The sequence below is a fragment of the Varanus komodoensis genome, unplaced genomic scaffold (assembly GCF_004798865.1).
Source record: "Varanus komodoensis strain SLA01 unplaced genomic scaffold, ASM479886v1 scaffold11, whole genome shotgun sequence".
NCBI lineage: Eukaryota > Metazoa > Chordata > Lepidosauria > Squamata > Varanidae > Varanus > Varanus komodoensis.
The window spans coordinates 5,427,134-5,449,262 of NW_025335317.1; the positions used below are offsets into that span (position 1 = coordinate 5,427,134).

The 22,129-nt window shown below is 42.2% G+C and overlaps 1 protein-coding gene across 13 annotated transcripts in view; it reads left to right on the forward strand.

Annotated features, from left to right (window-relative positions):
- Positions 1 to 22,129, forward strand: part of ZMIZ1 (zinc finger MIZ-type containing 1) — a 394,693-nt gene that overhangs the window by 231,521 nt on the left and 141,043 nt on the right. For all 13 annotated transcript variants that reach the window (XM_044420292.1, XM_044420291.1, XM_044420296.1 and 10 more), the window contains 2 exons: positions 11,719 to 11,832; positions 20,538 to 20,643. In XM_044420292.1, coding sequence (XP_044276227.1) covers positions 11,719 to 11,832; positions 20,538 to 20,643 — 220 coding nt within the window. The remainder of the gene's footprint in view (positions 1 to 11,718; positions 11,833 to 20,537; positions 20,644 to 22,129) is intronic.

Here is a 22,129-nt window from a genome sequence, read left to right on the forward strand (position 1 = left end):
CTTGTACAGACACTGTAGTGGTGCGAAGCTGGTTGAGTACAAATGGTTAAGAAGTCTTGACTGGCACAAGACTTCTCAGCTATGAGAAGGTTGGAGGTGTTTAAAAGAAGATTCTAACCTTACAGGCTTTGCTTTCTTGAGAAGTTCCAACTGACCCTCTTAGACTGAGCACGGACCTTCTCTGAGCTTAGCTCTCTACCCTGTACCCCACAGTTCTTCCTTCCACTGCCCATGTACAGAGTCAGACAGATAGAAATGAGAAATGTAAAGCAGAAAGAGCTTGCTAACTTTCCCATAGTAAAAGCCATAAAGGTGAAGATTAATAACAGATTAGGCAGCCTGATTAGAGTATTCTGTTATTAAAACTAGAAACCTGTGGATCACTGTATTTGAGAGTGTGACCCATTAAATAATAACAAGAGTTTGTTTGTTTGTTTATTTAAAGCCTTTCTCTGCCTTCCTCATTACCAAAATTCTCAGAACATTCTTACAATAAAACAAAGTAGAACAAAGTAAAGCACAGCATCGTCTTCTATAAAACCCCAATTAAAATAGCAATTTGAACCATTAATACAATAGTTGTTATTGTATTTTGCCTGTCACAAGTACTGGAACTCAGGGTGACTTGCACCATTAAAAACTTATATAATCAAAACAGTAATAGAAATATATGCAAGCTGAAAATATAATCAAATCAGCTAGAGTATTAACAATATGTAAGTACCAAAATTAAAACCGCAATACCAGCAATATAAACAGTAAAAACAATATAGGCATCTATAGGTGGCGTTACCCAATATTGAGCTTCATGCCCCATTCCAAACCCCGGCCTATTCAGCGCCTGCTCTGCGTTTATCATAGTCACATCCATGGTTGTAAAGGAAAAATGGAAAGGCGACCTTCTCCAATCTGATGCCCACAAGATGTGCTGGACCATGTCCTACTTAGCAGTCCGAGTCTTTCAGTTTTTAGCTAGGGCACTGAGGCTTTTAATTTCTTTCTCTTGCTTCAAGCTGCTGTTTCCCCTCAAATGGAAGACGGTTTAATAACTCTGTGGCTCTTGTTTTGTGATAGCTCAAGGGACAGTGATTGCATACTAACAAAAACAAAACCAGACCAAACAAGAGCAATGCTGGATAGACAAGTAAAAACCAAGCAAGTTCAAATGTGTCATTTTGTTGCCCCCTTAATTCCTCTCCCTCCAAGGTCTTGTTACTAGAAAGGGCTGTTGCTGTCTTCCATTCTTTTTAGTTTTAGCTGTGCATAACTGAATGTTTTCAATAAGGCATGTGTACCTCCTCTTTCTTCCTTGTGGTCTCCGTGCCTCACACATATGGAAGATTCCAAAGCGATTTCACCGGCAAATCCTCTGTATTCTGCTGCATTTCAAAGTGGCTTTCCAACTTCAATTTCTAACTTGGTTGCCTATTTTGTAATCCAGTCCAGTGGAGCAGGAGTGTGGACATAATCACTCACTTTTCTACCTTTGAATCTTGGATCCAATGCATTTGCAGCAGCATGAACTGGAAAGCAAAAATTTTCTTCTCATTTCTCAACAGAATTGTTCACTTTAATTTCTTCTGTACTTGTAGGTAGGGATAAACTTGATTCTCAAAAGCAGTCATTATTTTGGCTATTTGGTGAGGAATTTCCAACAAAAGTGCACTGTCAGATTCAGGTGCAGTGACTGCTAAAGAACTCACAATCTTCTGCAGCTGAACTCACAACACGTCTTTATCAAATACAGTGCCCCTTACACTTCTGAACTACTAGTTTCTTGAAGAGGTTGCTTTTGTTCATCTGTTTGTTTGTTTTGTACAGTTTCAAAAAAGATCACCGCTCCACCCCATCACATTTTACTGCAGCGCCTAGGTATCACTCTTATATGCGCATTTTCTTCCTTTTGCTTCTTCTTGGAGACTGCAGCTCCAATCTGAATAGTGTGTGCATGTTTTATAACTTCTTTTGCTTATCTATTGATTTTAAGCATGTGTCCAGTTTCATGATGTCATTAAGAAACAAGTTTAGCTCATGTTGTACACACTGAATTTCAGCAATATGTGAATATTTATCCATTATGATTTTGGCTGCCACTTTCATATTACCTGCATTGTCAGTTGGTGAAGCAAATACTTTACCTCTTACCATTTTCTCTAGAACTGCACTTGTTTTATACTTGATATACCCTGCAGTATATCTGTTCTTTCCTGTTTCAGTGCTTCCATTAAAAATGCTTGAGGGGTGTTATCACAAAGTTTATGATTCCTTCTCTTCTCACATTTGCCTGTCCATCTGTAAGTACTGCAAGATGGTGCTTCATTGATTGGTCCTCACACAGATTCCACTATATGTTCTTACACTGACTCTAAAGCAGACTTGCTCGAAGAATGCCTGCCTGGCAAATGGTCATAGTTATTTAGAAGCTTCTTGCCAATGACAGTGAACTTCCAGAAGAATATATTGTTTTTGCAAGAACTTGGTCGATCTTTCCTGATCTTCAGATGAAGTTAGAAATGTAGCTACTTCTACAAATGAAGCTATTGAGATCCATTTGGGCCCAGTTGATCGTTGTGTCTTAACGTATTTGAAGAAGCTGTTGATGGAGAAGCTCTTTGTAACAATGCTGCTAAGAACAAGTCTTTTGGAACTAGAACATTGGGAAAAGCTGCTTGCACTTTTATCAATATGGTCCTCCTCATTTAAATCCAGGAAGGATTTATTAATGTGTGTGGGACACTTCCCACATGATACAAGGACAAGAATTATCATCCAGTAGCATTCGGAAATCTGTATTTAATTTAACACTATTCACAAATTATTATTATTATTTCTGTAGAACTTGCAGTGTGGAGAGCCTTCCATATGCTTAATGTTGATCTCACCATTTTGCTGGGGGGGGGGGGGTCAGACAAGGTGGCCTGGGAGGGCCTTCTGCCTCGCTCTGTTTCTATGTTTTATGTTTCTAAAAAGTAATTTACAGACTATCTTGCTAGTAAACATTAAGATATTGTGTGGCATGATGGTGGCTTGCAAGCTAGCATCAGATTAGTAGAAGTTAAATTACAGTTTTTATAAGGATTATGAAGATAAATTAATGCAGTTAAAACATCCAGATAAAATTCAACAGTTACCTTGCAAATAAGTGTAGTTTCCTCTCCCCTCTGGGTCCTTTAAGAGTAGAAGCAGATCCACCAACTAAATCAACAACGAAAAGCCCACAAACAAATAAGAAACTGAAAACTACTTCCTTCTTCTGTGCCTGTGCCAGTGCCAGTGCCAGTGCCAGTGTTCCATAGAGGCAGAAAAGCACCCTGTTTTTGCACTGGAGAATTGTAGCCTGTGTCAATAGTATAGAATTTGCTTGTCCTCAGTGCATAAAAATTGTAATGATCCAATTTTGTACATCGTCTCAAAGAAATGTAATTTTTGAAAGCATTTTCAGAGGGTAAATATGCAAACACTGTGTCTGAAACATTCTATTCAACTATTTATTTATTTCCAGTTTTCGGGGGGAAAGACTTCAGAATACACTGGAAAAAGTGGGGTCCACGTGCTCATACCTCTGTTCTTGATACATACAAATGTATAAACACATAATCACATACTTGGACGTTGCCTATTGCAGCCAGGGAGGAGAGATGGCAAGACGTTATGGATGGGCTGTTTCCCATCTATGCAAAGGAAGAGACTGAGGTCGCTGTACTCAGATTGCTAGCTCAGCTTCTTAATGTCTGAGGCTTTGCACTAATAAAAAGCTACATTAAAAATTACTCTGCATGATCGTGAGTCGTTTTCAAACAGTTTTCTTAGGACCAGAAGGAAGCCATAAAATGTGAAATTCACATCTCTCACCCTCTTGCACGCACACTCATGTCTGAACGACAGCTGTGTTAATATTGTTTGCACTTGAATCCTATGCATATCACTTAGATGTGAGCCCACTGTAAAACTGGCACCAGATTCCAGTTTGCCTTTCGCACAGTCCTGCTAATGGATCTCCATCACTGCCAAAGTCCCCAGTTGATACACCTGCCCTGCCAGCGATATGACAGCCTTGAAAAAATAAAAAAAATTCTACCTTTCCCCTTCCTCCCAAGGACCATTTTTTCCCCTTTCCAAATTTGATGGCTTTGGATGATAAAATACTTTCCTTTTGCATTTAAGACAGACTGTTCTATACTGTTACCAGCCATTGCTCCCTACAGTATGATTCCTAAAAATTATGCAATAAGACTTTTATAGAAAGACCAGCAAAGTAAAATGTCTGGAAATAGCAAAGCCATGGGAGGAAATGCTTTTTAAATAGCCTGTGTGAGATCCTAAGCTAGTTATTTCTCCCATTAAAATTATTGATCTAATATGTCTTTTTCTGATAGACATTTAGGGATGCTCCAAGCCATGCTCAGTTCCCCAGCATGTCAGTTGAATCACCATATAATACAGAAGAAAAAGCTCATTTTTGACAGTTTGGGTTCTGTTCTTCAGAGTCCTATTTTTCCGGTTTCACCTTTCAAAATGAACAAAGGATAAGATGCCCATTCATGCAGATTATTTACAAAAGTGAATAGAATGCTTCTCTTTAAATAATGCATTGAGATTACTTAAATGTTATTAAATTAAATAGGGTTGCTAGCCTTTCCTAGATAGACTCTCTTCCAGCTAAATAACATCTCAATAGCTTTTCCTTTTGATCAGACTCCCTCAGCTCTGCCCCTCTATCATGGGCACCGGGAGACAAGTCAGGGCAACAGAGGCAAGAGAGAGTCTGAAGTCCAAAAGCAAGGTTTAATGGCCAGTCCAAGCAGTAGTCAGGGTACAGGCCAAGGTCAGGAACTAGACACAATCAGGACATGGTCATGGCCAAGCCACGGGCCAAGAGCATGAAGACAAGCAGAACTGCAGATGCCTTGTGGCAGGTTACATGGCAAGGCAGGAAACAAGAGGTACCAAATGCAGCAAGGTCCAGGGAAGGTCAAGGCGCTAAAGCACACCACGCCCCGCCAAAGGAGTCATTTTTCAGAGGCAGGACACCGGAGAGACAAGGTGGGAGCACTACGGGAAGCAGAAATACGTACCTGCGTTGCTGAGGTCAGGCCTGGAGGACGGAGCTTGCTCTTGCACACCTCTTCCCCCAGAGTGCCCAGTAGGTGCGCTTCAGGAGCCCGAGAGCTTCAGCAGAACCTGGGGCTGATCCTGTGAATATTGTGGTGGTGGTTCTGGTTCTGGTTCTGGCCACTAGAGCAGCCCAGATCCTGACACCCACAAACAGGGGCAGGTTTAAGACTTTCCCTAAAGTGCCTTGCAAACAGGCATAGATGTGCACCAGTCTTCTTATGCCTCCAGTTCTGCCCAGTCCTTTTGGCTTCTGGAATGATCCAGATGTTTCAGAGACTACTTGCTGTTGCTTCCTCTCGTAAGCCATTAAATAGGAGCCTATATCTTGGTTTGTTCATGAGAATAATATTTTTAGTATTAAATTGAAAAGTATAGTTTCTCCAGAAAATAATTATAAATTCACTGAGTTTGCTTTTAAAGTTTTCAAATACAGTTATAATTTTATGAGCAAGCGAAGTTATATATAATGTACTCAGTTATAAATAAGATGATTCTATAACAACCTTCCTTATCCAGGTGCCCTGGAGAACTGGGGACTAGAAAGAAAGTCCTATAAGGAGAAATAGAGGGTTGGACCCAGCAGCCTTCCCGGCCCCTTCCGACTCTTCTGTGATTCTGTGCTTGAGCTACAATACTCAGAATCCCTAATCATGGGCCATTCTACCTGGTAACGAAGCCCCAAATACCTGATTGGCACCAGACCGGGGCAGGCTCCCTTAAAGCAGCAGAATGACTTTACATCTGTCAAGAGAATAGCAAAAGAAATCTTTTTTCTGGGAAATAAAACCAGGAGAAAACATCTTTTCTAGAAATTTTGCATCTCTATAGAAGGCAACTGGCTGCCTGAAGCCGCCTGCCTGAAATAGTCCTTGGTGTGCATGCACCAGGTGGTGAGGAGCTTGGCCAGAGGAGGTCTTGCACCTATCCTGCTTGAGGGATCCCATGGCCAGCTGGTTTGCCACCATGTGTATTCAGTGCTGGACTGGATGGTCCAACAGGGATTTTCTTATGTTCTAATAGCTCACAGCTGAGGCTGAGGTAAGACTCTGACTGCCTCAGAGTAAAACAGCCGAGTGTGGCTGAGAGATTTGCTGGAAACAGCATTGACCAGACCTTCCTGAATATTTCTTCCCTTGCCTTTGGACTACTTCCGTGCCTGCTTCTTGGAATGAATACTCCTGCATAAACACAGACCCTCCTTCTGCCTGCCATGTTGCCTTGGAACATTGCTTCCTGTGACATCAGAATAACATGCATAAGAGGGAAGACGCACATGTGAGACCAATTGCCAGGGTCCTTCTCACCCAGATGCTATCCAGCATTAGTGCCCTCACCCATCTGGGATGGGATTCCCAAGTATTGCTATGCAGTATGGAAAGAAGATATGGAAATCGGCATCCTTGCCACTGCAGCAGTGTGTGAAGAGGCCCCAGGCAACTTTTGATTGACATAAATGCATTCATTCAGCACCCACATCATTAGTTGTGTTGCTGTTTAGCAGTTCAATTAAAGCAAGAAGCAGAGCAGATGTAACTGGGCAAAACAAACAGGCAGCTTGAGTCAGCCTTCATAATTTGGCACGACATCCCATAAATAAATGCAGTAACTTGTTTAGCATAGTTAAGTAGTTTGCTCCTCAAACAGGCCATATTTACATGACATTCCTTTAGAGGAGCAGTTAAGATGTGGCAAATTAGTTCAATGGCTCCCATGTCTGACACATCTCAAAGAAAAGAAGAGGAAAACTCCACCCTAAAATATGCATTTTTCTAAATTAAGACTTGGCACTTATTTTTTTAGCAGCAAATTAAACTACCCAGAGAGCTTGTGGTGAGATTATTTTGCTTCCATATTGTTGCATTCATTCTTTGTGCCTTGATGAGATAACTTGAACCCTGAATGTCCCTTACTCTGAATTGTTATTGCTCTTGTGCAGAAACTAAATTGTTTCGGCATGTGGTATCATCTGCATTGTCGTCTCTCCTTAGAGAAGTGTCTCCTGCAACACATCTCAAACCGCCTTCTAGACTATAATGAGGTTCTCCACATACCTCTGAGATGCCCTTCAGATTTCAGTCAACAAAAGTGTTGTTTTTATCAGTCCTCAGAACTAGTGCATAGGTGCTTGATGCCACTTGAAGCGTATTTCCATGGAGCTTTTTCCCCAGTAAATTCTGTTGCATGCTCCCAGTCTCTGACAGTTATGCCTCCTCAGCTCTGTTTGATCTTGGAATGTGAACTCATCTGAGGCTGCAAGAGCTTGCTTGATTTCATTGGCTCTAGACTCCCAGAGACCCTGTTGGAATACTCTGCAGTTCTGGCATAGTTAAAGTTTCTGGTCTCTTCACTTTGCTGACCCTTCTCTGTTTCTTTGCCTTGCTCTCGCTTAATAACTCCCTGAAAGCTGTCTTGTGTGTTCCCTTGCTTTCTGACGGTTTGTCCTTGGCTTTCTCCTGATACATTCAAAACATCCTCTTCCTGACTTTCACCTTGTCCCTTCCCATCAGCATTGCAGATGTGGACACATCATGTTGAATCTTGAATTTCAAGGACTTCAAGTTTATGATTTCACAACTGTATCCAAGGGGAATAATCAGATCCTTGTCTAAATTTCAAGAAGACTTTAGCAGACTTTGAAAACAGAACAAGAAATAGTAGCTGAACTGAAACATTTGATTTGGAAAACAATAAGGTGTGCTTCATGAGGTTGATATGCAAACCAATTCAGTGATTCATTTGGAAAAATTTTTACTGTAAATATTTGTTTGTTTGTTTGTTTAGTTATTAAAAGCTTTTCTAACCCATCCCCTACAAATGTCTCGGGACAGCTTACAAGATTTTAAGACATGATAGCTCAATTTTAATAGATCATCATGATGCCGAAAACAGCACTCACTGGCATACTGGCACATCTGTGTTCATGCCCTTTCTTGGCAAAGTCACATGGAAATAATTTAACGGCAACTTCAGTTTTGGTTTCAGCAATATTTCCATTTCAGTTGTCTGGTTTGACCTGTATTATGGTCATTCATTATGTTATTGAGTAATTTCGTGACACAATGCATTTTTAGAAGCTTTTTTTTAATGGAAACATTAGTCAAACATTTTCTAACATCTCACAAGTAGAGATGAACCTCTGTGGCAAAAAATGGGTTTTATCCAGTTTCTCCAGAAGGCATTCTAACAAAAACTGGAATATATGGGTATTTTTCTAGTTACTATGAATAAAATATTTAAGACAGGATGTTCATAAATTGCTACCTGACCTTTATTCTCCCAAAATGATTTCTAAAAATACCCATTTGGAATACTTTTATATAGAGATATTTGATTCCATAAAGTTAAGCATCTTGAAGCTCTGTTAAGTACAAAAAAGAAAAAGTGGAAGTCAATCCAATTATTAAATTTGTTACTAAGTAAACTATAGTTCTATATTCAATATACATACAAAACATAATTTCCTGAGCAAACCAAACTATACATAATAACATGCCACATTCCTTAAGAAACACAGCTTTAGTTCTGTAAAAGCACTTAAAAAGTACATATTTTTCATTCCTCTTTCCCAAAATTTCAGGTTTTGGTCTGGAAAACACAGAATTCCACCCCCCCCCCGCAACCCTAGCTTTGAAATTTGCAGAAATTTTGCATTTCTATCCACATCACTGCTTATTTTGCTATTTATTGCTTTCCCATACCCTGGATTGTGTACGTAGGAGGGAAATGGACTGTTTCAGCTATTCGGTGTAGGGATTTGAATGCTGGGAAGCATGGCACACATGTGTAACACAAAACCCGTAAACAGTGGAAGTGTTTGACTGGGGTAACACGGTCTCGGACAGGCTTAGCAAAGTATTAAGCACCGTGCCTTTTCAACAGAAAAAGCCCGGAGTGTTCCAAACAAGCTTTAATGCCAAGTACATACTACAAGAACAACTTTTTAATTAGTGTGGAGTGCGACTCTCTGTTAAGTAGCTACTGTGGGACAGCGCTGACTTTAATCAACATCTCACTTTTTAATATCTGTACGGAAACATTTGTGTACTCATAGTGCAGGGCTCAATTTATACAGTTAATTGGCACTGCTTCGAAGGGAAGCAAAAGTTTCCCCAAAAATATGTTAATATATGTACGTAATAGCAGCATTTAAATGGAATGTTACAAAAATTCAAGGAATTTTGCATGTGTTTGGGGTTTTTACATAGTTGGATGGCCGGTCACGAGTTGTTTAACCACAGCAAGGCTGTCTTGTGAGTGGGTGCCGTTCTGAATGTTCAGTTCCCAATCTTGTCCAAGCCATCTGAATAATCTTCGCATGCCTGTAAGGTTGGTTAGTGTTGGTACTCTCATATTTCAGATTGGTGTGCAGGAGGACTGCTGGCTTCCCTAAAGATACCTGTTAAGCTTGTGACTAAGGTTGAGTTTCAGGTAGAGACATGTCCCTGGTTGGAGGGGGAAGTAATCAGCCAGTGTAGAGCCAGTGTGGTGTAGTGGTTCAGAGCATGGGACTGGGACTCAGGCAATCTGGGTTCTAGTCCCTACTCAGCCCTGGAGCCAACTGGGTGACTTTGGGCCAGTCACAGACCCTCAGCCCAGCCTACCTCACAGGGTTGTTGTAGTGGGGATAAGATGGAGGAGGAGAATGATGTAAGCTGCCTTGAGCCCTTTGTAGGAAAAAGGCAGGATATAAATCCATAAATAAATAAATCAACAATCATTTCTCTTGTATAGAACTTGGAAAAATATTGATGCTTCCATAGTTACCATGTTATTGTGGTAGATTTTTGTTCTCATGTGAGCAGTGATGCTGATGGGCTTTCCAAGTAACAAATATTGTGCATATCTACATGAGAAATTTATTTCAGTTTTGTTTCAGTTTATTTCAGTTTAACGACCATGGCTTTCCACCAAGAATATTTGGAATTGAAATTTAATTATAGAGCAGTGCATTCTGTATTCATAAATCCTTATCGTCTGCCTCCTGGAACTAGTGTTCCTGCGTTTCTTTTCAGTATTGCCATCTACAAGCATTTGCCGCTCATGCGCGCACGCGCACGCACACGCACGCACACACACAGAGGGTGACCTTTGCTTGTTGTGCACAAAGACCTGAAGGGGGCGCTATAAGCATGGCCAGCTGACCCCATGACACTCTTGCTTATTTTAGTCCATTCAATCCATTTCTATATGATCAGTAGCGTTACTGGGACAGCCAGGGGCCCAGGGATATTTGGGGGTGGGTCTCCATTCCACGCCCGCATCCTTCTTGCCACTTCAGTTTGGCAGACCTGCAGGTAAATACCTGCGTGCACCTTCTGTAGAGCAGCTGTGCCCTCACATAGGGCAATATGTTCGTCTGTTGCAGAATATTTTCTATTTGCATTACATGTGTGAGCCTGAAAGTAGTGTAGCCACTGAGGTGAATGCCGAGTCCTTGTAAAAATGCTTAGATAAGAAAATGGGTGGAATAGAACCATCCATCACAGCGGTCTTCAAACAAGAGGTTGAAAAGCAAATTATTTTGAGACAAAGGGGCAAAATTCTTTGCATCCTCCACATTTCTTGACCGAACGGAGATCTGAAAACATGGCTGTGATCAGCCATGTTCTTACGATTGAAAAGAGATAGTAAAGAATGCATTCACTCTGCGGGTGTCCGCCATGAGCAAAGACACTTTCCCCCCTAAGGCATAACAGGGGGTAAGTTCTCCTCCTGCCAGAAAAGAGCAAGTTGACTCTTCCGCTGCCATTTTTCGTACGTTCAGACATGGCAGCATCATTTTGCAATCTTAGATGCAATGGTTTGCTCTTTCTCATTTGTTAACGAACCCTTCCATTTAATTTTCCCACTTTTGTCTGTTTATAATTTCCTTTCTACAGTCGTATCCTTGCTCAGGGCAGCTTAGCTGGCCCTTCCTTCCCCATTTTAGCTGTCCATCAGCCTTTCCACACAGATCTGGCCAGGGCATAAAGACCCAGGTTTGCCTCATAAACTGTGTCTGCACATGAATTTAAAGCCAGGGGCCACTGGTTGAGTTCCCATGATGCTCACTGAGGAACCCACAGGCTATTGAGAAGCAGGGTAGTTTGATACTGAAGGCCATGATGGATGAGAGAGAAGTATTCAACCAGTCTGCTGCATGTTTAAATGTAATTTACATATCATTATCATGAGTAAAATAGGAGGGGAGAGATAGCTGCTGAACATGAACTTATTCATAACTTTTCATATGAGCCTAGAAGTCATTACAGTCAGGAAACATAAACTAGTTTTCAGGATTTCTTGTCCCTGGAAAGTGAGGATTCTAGTGGAGATCTACTGGCCAGACAAAAATTAGGATTTGGGAATGCTGAGGCTGAGCAAATATTAGTCATACTGCTGGGATCCAGTTGCCAAGGCAAAAATGTTGGCATTCTGCCCAGACCAATAGGTTAAGTCAAACAGTTCACTTCCAGTATTGGTTACAGATTTGGGTACACCTCAGCAAGAGAGAAAATTAGATATTGCATATAACCTTTGCCAGCTGTACATATAAAATAGCTAATACAAAATACATTTAGGCAATTTTACTTAATTATATTTAATTTCCTCTCTCTTTCTCAGCACTTGCAGAATCCTGCCAACTTCCACAATGCAGCTACAGAACTCTTGGACTGGTGTGGAGATCCGAGAGCGTTCCAGAGGCCCTTCGAGCAAAGTCTGATGGGCTGTTTGACGGTACAATTAATGGTTAATTGTAATTAATCTAATTGATGGTTAATGATACATGGTTAATTCTTCTGCAACCATGGAATATTCTTCTACCAGCATTTTAAATTGCTGCAGGGCTTGAGGGAAGGGCAAGGGATGGGAACTCTCACTGGGAATCTGAGTTTCTCTTCCTGTGAGAGAGGTGTGGGAATCCTGCCTTCAGACCTTTTCCAGGAAGTGAAATGCTTTCTACCAACCTTATACATAAGTTACTAGTGAGGGAAAGGGCTCAGGTACTTCCTTAGCATTGTTAGTCATGGGACCTAATGAAAAAAGGAAGCAGCTTCTGTAAAGTTGTTATGTATGGCCACTTGCAAGCCTGGTTTGCGCATAATGCTAACCCACCCTGTATTTAACCTGTAGGTTGTTGTCCTACACATAGTTTCCTGGCAGTTGATCAACGAAACCAGAATTGTTTTTCCTCTCACTGGGTTACTTCCACCCTGCTGACTCCCTGTATCTCAAATGCATTATGGCACACTGAATGGCCACAGTCTTTTTTTTAAACCACGTTTGCCTGCTGTCTCTATAGCCTGCTGGAACAACCTATGAGCAACCATAGTTGGGTTCACAGGTAATAACAACCCAACAAGCCAGAGTTCATGACATAAGAAAAAACATGGGTTCCCTTTCTGGTTTTACATATTCTTAACAAACTATTGTTTGCATAGTTTACATATAACCCAGAATTCAACAACCCAGAGCATGGATTAGCATTATGTGCAAACCAGGTTATTTGCGCTAAGGTCTTCCTGAACCATAGCTCTCTTAGCCACTCTCCACAGCAGCTCTCAAGACTAACACCCAGTGAGTGCAAATCCTGGGGCATTTCAGTTAATTCGACTAGTTCTGGAGACATGAAGGCAATGGGGATTTCTCCAAACTTTCTCCAAACTCTAATCAATCACTGATACTGATTCATTTCGGTATCAATCCCTTCATTGCATTTAGTGTTACTGAATGGTTACCGTTCTCAAGAATACATGCTTTAAACTTAGCCTAACAAATGTGAAGACTGAAAATGCCCCCCGTTTGTTGACTTGGATCATGCCTCTGTTACCCAGCTGCCACTGAAAAGGTTCAAAGCCCCTCACAAAAGTATTTGGTAAGATGGGGTGGGCTGGTGCATTAGAATAGTTTGGAATGTCCTCCGTTCAGATTCACCTTAGCCCCAGACTTACTTTGCAAGCCTTCCTCAGCTCGGAGGTGCTGGCTGGGTGGCAGTCCAATATCCCTTCAGGAAACCAGCCTGGGAAAAACATCACTGTTCCCTCAGCGCCATGTTACTAATGACACGTTTCTGTTGCCGAAGCTGAACCTGTTCTGCCCTTTACATTTTTTGTGACCAGATTTTTACTGCCCTGTGTTCTCTGGGCTTTCCCCCCGTATATTTTTTTCAGACAAGCACTGTTAGCACAACCAAGTTCAGTGTGCAGAGCATTATTAAGTTCTTTAAGGCTTACTGTGCTTTTAATTAAACATTTCGTCCTTAACATTCCCATCCTTGTTATTGCTTCCTGTTCAGCACAGCTGGGGGATTGCATCATAATTATTCTGCTTCTGTTCCCTCCAGGAGGTGTAAGCTGGGAAGGGGGTTTAATTATTCGGAGGGTGCCTTATTTGTTTGTTTCTTTTATAGTAAAATAGTGCTATTTTGCTCCATAGGGAAGAAAAGAAACCATACTGAATGAAAACTAGTAATTTAACCCCTATCCTCTGACTCACATGGGATGGGAGAAATTCATCACTAATCCCCCAATGCCTCTGAACAGGAAGTAATAAATTGGGCAGAACTTGCACTGATGAAACTCAGTCATCCTTGCAGGGAGCCTTTGCTGGGTGGGATTAAACTTTATGGAAATATCTTGTCCATTTTCTGGATAAAATAGTGCTAAATTAAGTGCTCTGTGAAGACACTGTCTTAAGCACACTTCCAGCTAATTGTGGGGAATCAGTTTATCAGCAGCAGTAAAGGAAGCAATCCTGATTCTCAACACTCATATCTATCGCTTGCCAGCTAGTATTATTACCACTGTGGGAATGCCTATTTGGGAATGGGTCTCACTGAACTTAAAGGAGCTTGCTTCCAAACAGATATACATATGATTGTACTGTTGCTGAAGCCCATTTCTATATAACAAAATGTAATATGAAAAGCAACCTGAACAGGTATTTTTAATGTGTTTTCTTATTTGTATGATGGGACATCTGTGTGTGAATGTGGAGGTAAAAGTATTCTGTAAAATTCTGATTCTACAGAACAGAACAAGAGTTCATAGCTAGGACCGTTCTGTCAAAACATTTAAACATTTAAAATGGAATGTTTGCAGCATACCTTCCTTTTCCACCTGAAAGACACCCCGTCAGAGCCTTAAGCTCAAGTCTACTGTGGTTTCTACTGAATTCTTTCTCCAGTTCATTTTCTCATGATAAGTTCCTGTTTGCAACTTGTTTATCATTAATAATTCTGTACCTTGCCTGAAGGAAGTAATGACACTGCCATCCAGGCTGCGCAATTTTAATTACACATATTCCTTCTGCCACTTTTAACTCACTCTAGTTTAGAGCTGTTTAGCCTTACTGTTTTTAACATTTGTTCTTTTTACAAGTGTTTGCTTTAATTGCATGCAGCTTTGAGTTCAGATAGTGTAGAAAAGTGAGAAATAAATATATGGATAGGTTGAAGTGCACACAGATGCGTGAACAGAGGAGGGTCTGAGTTAGCAGCCCGAGTGTAATGGAGAAGTTAACTAGGTGGAATAGGAAGAAATTCATTGCAGTGCCAGCAGGGGGGGCATGAACTTGACTGTGAAGCGATTCCCAGAAAAATTTGCCATAATGCAAAGCAAATTTTGTAATGAACAATTATGAAGCTCTTGATTAGCAGGTGAGCTGGGTTAAGAGAGACACAATCCCACCATTAAGGTGATGTGACAAGGAAGGCAGAATGAGCTATAGCAAGCTGGCCTTTCATAGTTTTCAGCCAGAAAATAGGGAAGTTTCTGAATTTAGCTTAGAAAAAAGGCAAGTAAGAGGAGGCAGGATAGAAATGTTTAAAATAAAAGACGGTGTGGAGAGAGAAATATTTCTTCCTGTTCTGTGGCACTAGAACTCCGGGTCATTCCATGAAGCACGTTGGTGGGAGGTCAGGACAGATACAAGGAAGTCCTTCTACAGAACTTTGTAAACTTCTGTCTGGATGGCTTTAAAAGGGGACTGGAGAGATTCATGGGGAGGAGGCCATCCATGGCTACTGGCCTCACCGCCCATCTGCTAGCCCCTTCAGCAGAGGTGGCATGCCTGCATGTGCCAGTTGCTGAGGAGCTTGGCCGGGAGGAGGTCTTGTCCTCATGGAGGGATCCTGTGGGCAGCTGGCTCGCCACTGTGTGAACAGAGGGCTAGACTGGGCGGGCCTTGGATCTGACCCAGCATGGCTTTCCTTACCCACTGATGCTGTTCTTCGGCACAGGGGCAGGGAATCGTGGGCTGGCTGTTCGATGTGATTTCCTGCTGATTTCCAAACTCTTGCCTGCCATCATCTTTTCTCCATCTCCACCTTGCATGCCCCTGTCTCATGGTTTCTTTTTCTCCCTACACAGAACCCCTTTCCTGTAGATTCCTTGTCCATGTGAGAGGCCACCTAGAGAATGCAGCTAGCAGACTTTGCAGCTTCTCCCTGTTGTTGACTGTTCTAACTCCTCATCTCAGCTGTGAAAGCTTTGGTGTGCCTGATCTTGCTAGCCCTACTCCTGCTTCTTCCGCACGTTGCCTTCACTAGTTTCTTAACCTGTCCTATTAACCTGTGATCATTCCATGCCTCTTTGTGATATAGACCATGCTGAGAAGGAAGCACGTCTCCCGGTCATGACTCAACTTCTCATACTGCTTTGCAGCTAATTTTTAATAGCTGGCATATTTGAATTATGCAAGGGCTGACAACTTGGCTGTGCCCCACTGACTTGCTTCCACTCCAGTTAAAGTGGACACCATCATTTCACCCTCTCTTTTCCAGCATGAAAAGATGAGGCAGGCACTGTTGTTGCTCATTCCCATCTGCCCGGGGTCTTGGCTCACCTGGCCCAGAGGAGTCGGCAGGTGGGATGCATCCTAAAGAGAAAGCTTGGCCTGAGTCACTTCACCTATGCCTTGGCTTGCAGGAAAGCAGATAAAATGCATAAGAAAAGGGGAAGAGGCACTGGACTTGGAAGTTATGTCAGGGAGCATTGGGCTGCCAGTTGTCTTTCCCTGCATTAACAGTAAGACCAGCCATCCTTTAAGTGCGGAATAACAGGAACAAACTATTTCATAAGGGGCTTTGAGGCTTCTGCTCTCATAAAAGAGGAAGTAGAGCATTCTTTTGGCAGCTGATGGCAACTTTCCCACTAGCTTGAGTTAAAATGCATCACAGGCCTTGCAAATAAAATGCATCGAGTTAAACTGTTGGAGGACTGTAGTTGTGGCCAGACTGCTGACTGGGCACCACTGTGGGGAAGACAGGATCCGCTTGTGAAAACAGCTTCACTGGCTGTTCACTGGCCCATTTCTGGCCACAGTTCAAAGTGCTAGTTATAAGCTGCAAGACCCTACCTGGCTTAGGACCAGGTTACTTGAAAGACTTCATTCTCCCATCTGTGTCTGGCTGGGTTTTAAGTGTTGGGTGTTGAGCGCCTTCTCTCAGTCTCTCTCTCGGTCTCTCAGCTGCCATCAGAAATGCATTTAGTGGAGGTGGAAGAGAGTGAAAAAAGCAAGCATCTACAGAAGATGCTCTTGAATGGTGTGACATTGCATCATTTTAGGGATGCATGGGACATTTTAGAAAAGCCCCTTATCAGAGGAACAAATTGCAATATGTTGGTGTGCATCTTCAATTCTCTTTCATGAGAGCCCTGCCTTCACTTCCACAGCTCTGAAGCACTGAAACATTGAAAAGTGATGGTCAAAACAGTAGTCAAATAAGGTCAGAGCAACATGCTGGGTGTCCTGTTTTTCCTGTGATGCAGTGCACGCTGTTCAAAGAAGAAACTCCCTGCTACTTCAGATTATATTTTCAGACTAATAGGCACCATTCTCAGGAACCTTCAACCCACTAATGAAATTGGAAGAGATTGTCAGTTTGCTTGTTTCAGCAGTTCTGGGCGGACTGGAAGGATGATATTTCCATTGTGTTGCTGGCCTAGAATAGCTTTCCAGACTTTGTTTCTGTCAGGTGCCATCAGGTTCACTCCAACATATGGCGATCCTATGAATGAAAGTCCTAAATGCCCTATCCATGACATCCCTGCTTAGCTGTTCCCAAACTTTCTGCCTTCTGGGAATGCTCTTCAAATTGTTTCCTCTGCCAAAGCATTGGTACATTTGTTTCTCTTATGGAATGTATACAGGTTGTAGAGAAAGCCAGGATATACTGTATTGTTGGGTTAAATTTGGGTCAAATTTCTCAATGTTCTATGTGATGATGCCCTAGAAAAGTTGGCCGTGGAACCAACCAGAGGAGAGGCAATCCTGGATTTAATCCTAGGTGGGGTTGCCCAGGACATAGTATGGGATGTAAATGTTGCTGAATCAATGGGAGCGTATGACGACAGCACTATGAGATTTAAGACATGGTTAGGTGGACGATTGCTAAAGAGGTCCAACACAGTCAAGTTTGACTTTAAAAGAGGAAACTTCTCTAAAATGGGAGAACTAGTAAAAGAAGTTGAAGAGGGAAGTCAAGAGGGTTAAATCTATTCAAAATACTTGGAGCTTACTCAAAGCCACAACAATAGAAGTGCAAACAGTATTCATACCACAAGTTAGGAAAGGTAGCACCAAGTGCAAACAGTATGCATACCGCAAGTTAGGAAAGGTAGCACCAAGTCCAAAAGGTCACCAGCATGGTTAACAAGTAGAGTCAGGAAAGCTATTGTGGAGAAATCATCCTTTAAGAAGTGAAAATCTTGCCCAAATCAGGAAAACAGAAAGGAGCACAAGCTTGTGCAAGGGAGATGCAAGCAGACAAGAGAAGCAAATAGACATTCTGAGGACATATAGCTACCAACATCAAGGCCAGCACTAAAACTTGTCCTTTCTTTTCTAAGCTCTTTGGGCAGACTCTTTATAGTTGGATAAAAGTACAGAAAAGGGCAACTAACATGATGAAGGGGTCAGAGTAGCTCACCAATGAGGAATGGTTGCAGAAGGAGCTGTTTAGCTTTGGAAAAAAAATCAAGTATGAAGAGACAAGATAGAGGTGTTTCGATTGCTCTGCTGGTCACGGTTACTGAAGTAACTCGCACTTCAACATGTCCTTTTTGCTCTGGGTTAATATGTATGCCTTATGAAAAAGGTGGGCATTCCCATACTTCCTGGCTGAGAAAAGGAAAGTATAAATGACTGAAAATGGATGTTTTTGCAAGTAGCTGAAGTTGCTTGGGAACCGAAGTTCCCAAGACAGAAGAAATGAGCCTGAAACTAAGGATCAAACATACCATCCCTTTCATGTGCCTTCCACTGGGATGCTCAGAACAGCTGCGAGATCTTCTGACAGCTAACTCAGATATAACAACCAAGTATCTTCTGGCATCTTAAAGACTAACAAATCAGACATGATGCTGAACAAACACATGACGAGTGGAAATGCCACAGTGATAGATGTAGATCCATTGGCTACCTGAATGGGAGACTGTTAATGTGATCCGGGAATTGCTTCCAGACATTAGCTTCCCCTGCAAATGTTTAGCTCTAGGTTTTCAGATTGCAGCAGCAACAAATTCTCCATCCATTCATCAATCTCAATATCATTCATGTTGGGATTCTTGGTAGTTAATTAGGAAAACTGGATACTAGAGGGCAGTTTGGATTAATAAAAGCCATGCAATTGTGCTGACTAGTAAATGAAGAAAAGGAACATTTCATTACCATTTATGGGTTACCAGATATCTTTATTTCCCATTCTGTTCTGTATCATTGTTTTATGGCAAGCTAGTGTTGGACACAGATAATTGCTCACTAATGAACACCCTCCTTAATTCATCAAGGAGCTTTTGCAATGAAGTAGAGGTTACTGAACGCATTTATTTCTTGAGGTGTAAGCTCTTTGGGATAAGGTATAACTGAAAATAGAGACTGACTCTAAATTAATGAGAAATGACATCACTAAACAGAAATGTCTTACTGTTTGTCTTGAACATTCTATTTTAAGGAATTGTTGGTGCAACTTAGAAATGAATAATCTGTGAATGAGCCAGTGCATAAGTAGTATGTACACACTGAAGCTGTTTGTGGATTCTGGAGGTTCTGCTGATCTGATCACCGTTGTGAATTGGTTGGATGGGGCCACAAACTATTGTTGCAGTGCTGCTTTGGGGAGGTCCAGAATAAGTGAAATAGGTTTCCTTCCTTTGTTACAGGTGCATTTTATGCTAAACTTAGTGGGCAGTATCCAGTACAAGGCTCCCCCTAACATATGTACTAGTGTAAGTGACCTTTAGTGCATTGCCAACACGATCTGCTGGTCCGGTGGGTTTTTCATGTCCAGAGGCATGGTTGGCATTATGCTAAAGGTTCTTATGCTGACACAGTGCCATTTATGTTAGCGGTGCTGCTGCTGGACACTGCCCAGTAGTTGGGTTTCTGAAGAGCACATTTCCTTGTTTCTATAGAGCTGAGTTGATACTGTGGGAAAGATGGGTCCTAGCTGTAGAAAATGCATGACTACCCAGCATTAAAAAGACCCTGTCTCCTCTTTGCCCCTGGTGGAAGAGCAATTTATATCCAAGATGTACCTGAGCTTGCTCTCTGTATTTCTCAGCCAGTCTCTCCCTGAACTGGTTTGCTTGTGTTGACAACCTGGGGCTTGGCGCAACTGCTTGAGAGTAAGCATCTTTCCTTATGACCATTTTCTGGTTCTGCTTTGTTTCCAGTTTACAAAATAACCCAGGAACTACCACCTGTGCCTCTGGGTTGTTTGCTGTAACATCAGAACCAGGTCCACTGGGTTACTGAGGAAGAAACAATCCAGAGCTTTCACCCATGACACTTTTCTCCTTCAGCAACCCAGAGGGCCAGGTTTGGATGCCACAGCGAGCAACACAAGAACAGGGCTTCCATCCAGAAGGAAAGCAGAAACAGCGATCAGTTACCAGGCAGCAGGCTCACCCCCTCCCACATAGCTCCAGGGTAGCGTCCTTTGTGTAGAGAAATATAATCGGGGCAATACCGCTCTCAGATGGAGTCTGTTAGTTAAGATCTCAAGCCACATCTCAGATGCAGTAAAATATACAGCAGCTGTCTCCATTACATGTCCACTTAATACTTAGCTTACTTATAAGCCTTGGTCATTTACATTTAGGCTTAAAGAGTCTCATGTCAAATGCATTGTACACTGTGCTTAAGAAGCTGAACAGGTTGTTATGGGCTCAGACTCCAGCAGATGCCAAGCTGAGGTCTGGGCTCAGCTGACTTCTTGAGTCAAGTTGACTTCTCCCAACTTCAGTTCCACACCCTGCGAATGGAAGAGCAGTGGCTGGACTCACGGGGCTTAGGCTACATGAGGCAGACACTAATGCAAATTTGGCGTTAAAGAGACAAGCTAACTGGGGCCGCTTCGTTCACTGGGGATGCCACTGCGAGCGAGTCCTGATTTGTCTTATAAAGCTCCGTGAATGATTGCCTTTCTTCCTTCTTCTCAGGTTGTTAGCAGAGTGGCAGCACAGCAGGGATTCGACCTGGACCTCGGATACAGGCTGCTGGCCGTTTGCGCAGCGAACAGGGACAAGTTCACACCAAAATCAGCTGGTAGGAAAAGCCCGTTTTCTTTCTAGCGGTGGCCTCTTGGCAGAGAGAATCTTGATGCACTTGGTGTCTTCTGTGCTTCTGCAGAACATGGATAGCCTTCTGCCATATTTCAGTACGGTTCTGCAGTGAGATCCCTGGCATCGCTCCTTCTTCTCCTGCTCCCCAAGTATCCTCTGTACCAGTGATGCAATGAGGAATTGTCCTGGAGAGTGGAAGGAGAGGGATGTCTGTGCCACCCAGACAGAGATTTCTTGACATTTCTAGTCATTCACATTCCCGGAGAGCAGGAAAGCTGCTCTTGCGTATTCAGTGCGACTTTCCACTCTGAATCCAGAATCCGAGGTGGCAAATGCATGTCCCGAGCAGGCAGCCAGTTTAAATATATGATCATCTGCTGCATGAACAGAGCCATTTAGCAACTGAATGTGTAATGATGTTCAGTTAAGCCAGGTGCTGAAAAGACCTGCAACAGTGATTAATGTCTGCTTGGCATTGCTGAGCAAGATTCTGCGCCCTTTAATGGGAACATGATATGCAGCGAAGCCGATAGATGGGTAAATCTTTCAGTTTCACTTTCTCCCACATTTGGTTTCTTTCTTTCTTTTTAATCTCTGCTGCTTTGTGTCACAAGTATGGAGAGGGTTTTGTTTATCAGATATAAAACAATGATCTGAGTTTGTGTTAAGAAAGCTGCATAAGTGTTTTTGTGAATAAATGTATCACATGTGTGATGCTAGGATGTGGGAAACAAAGGGGCAGACTTAGACCTGCTGAAGAGGCAACTGTAAATAGCAAAAACTTCGTTATGCAAAGCCTTTTGTTGTTTTGTGGCACTTCTGCGTGATGTTTTTAGAACATCTGGATATTAATGGATTGTGTCATTTTTCAGGTGCCTGTAAGAGCCACTTTTTACACAATAAATTTCCTGAACAGAGATATTTATTGTAGAACAACATGTTTTCTGGCAAATACATGTCTCTCAAATGCTTGCATGCTAGTTAATGATAATGTGGTGGCTGGGTTCAGACATAACACTCAATAGTGGTGTTGCGTCATATAAAAGATTTGTCAGAGCATGTTCTCCCCTTTTCCCCTCTCCCCTTTCAGTAGTGCTTCTGCAAGGAAAAGATCAGAACATCAGAACCCAATTGAACTAATCAGTCTTAACTATGATGTAGGGAAACAAACCAAGATTTAACTATGGTTTAATGTTGGTTTATTTCCTCAAACCATAGTTAAGAACCAGGAGTGAATACTTTGCAAAGTAATAAAGGGAATGAGGGAGCAGATGAACCCAAGTCTCATGCATATGGCATTAAGCTATGCTTTAGTGATATGTGTGAGAGCACAGCCATTGACTAGGTTCATACAACATGCTAAGCCTTTGGGTTCATAAGCCACGGGATGTGGCTTCTTTGTAGGAGCACCTGACAACTGATCAGCTTTCTCTCAACTTCTTCATTCCACCTCCTCCTGCTTCCTCCTT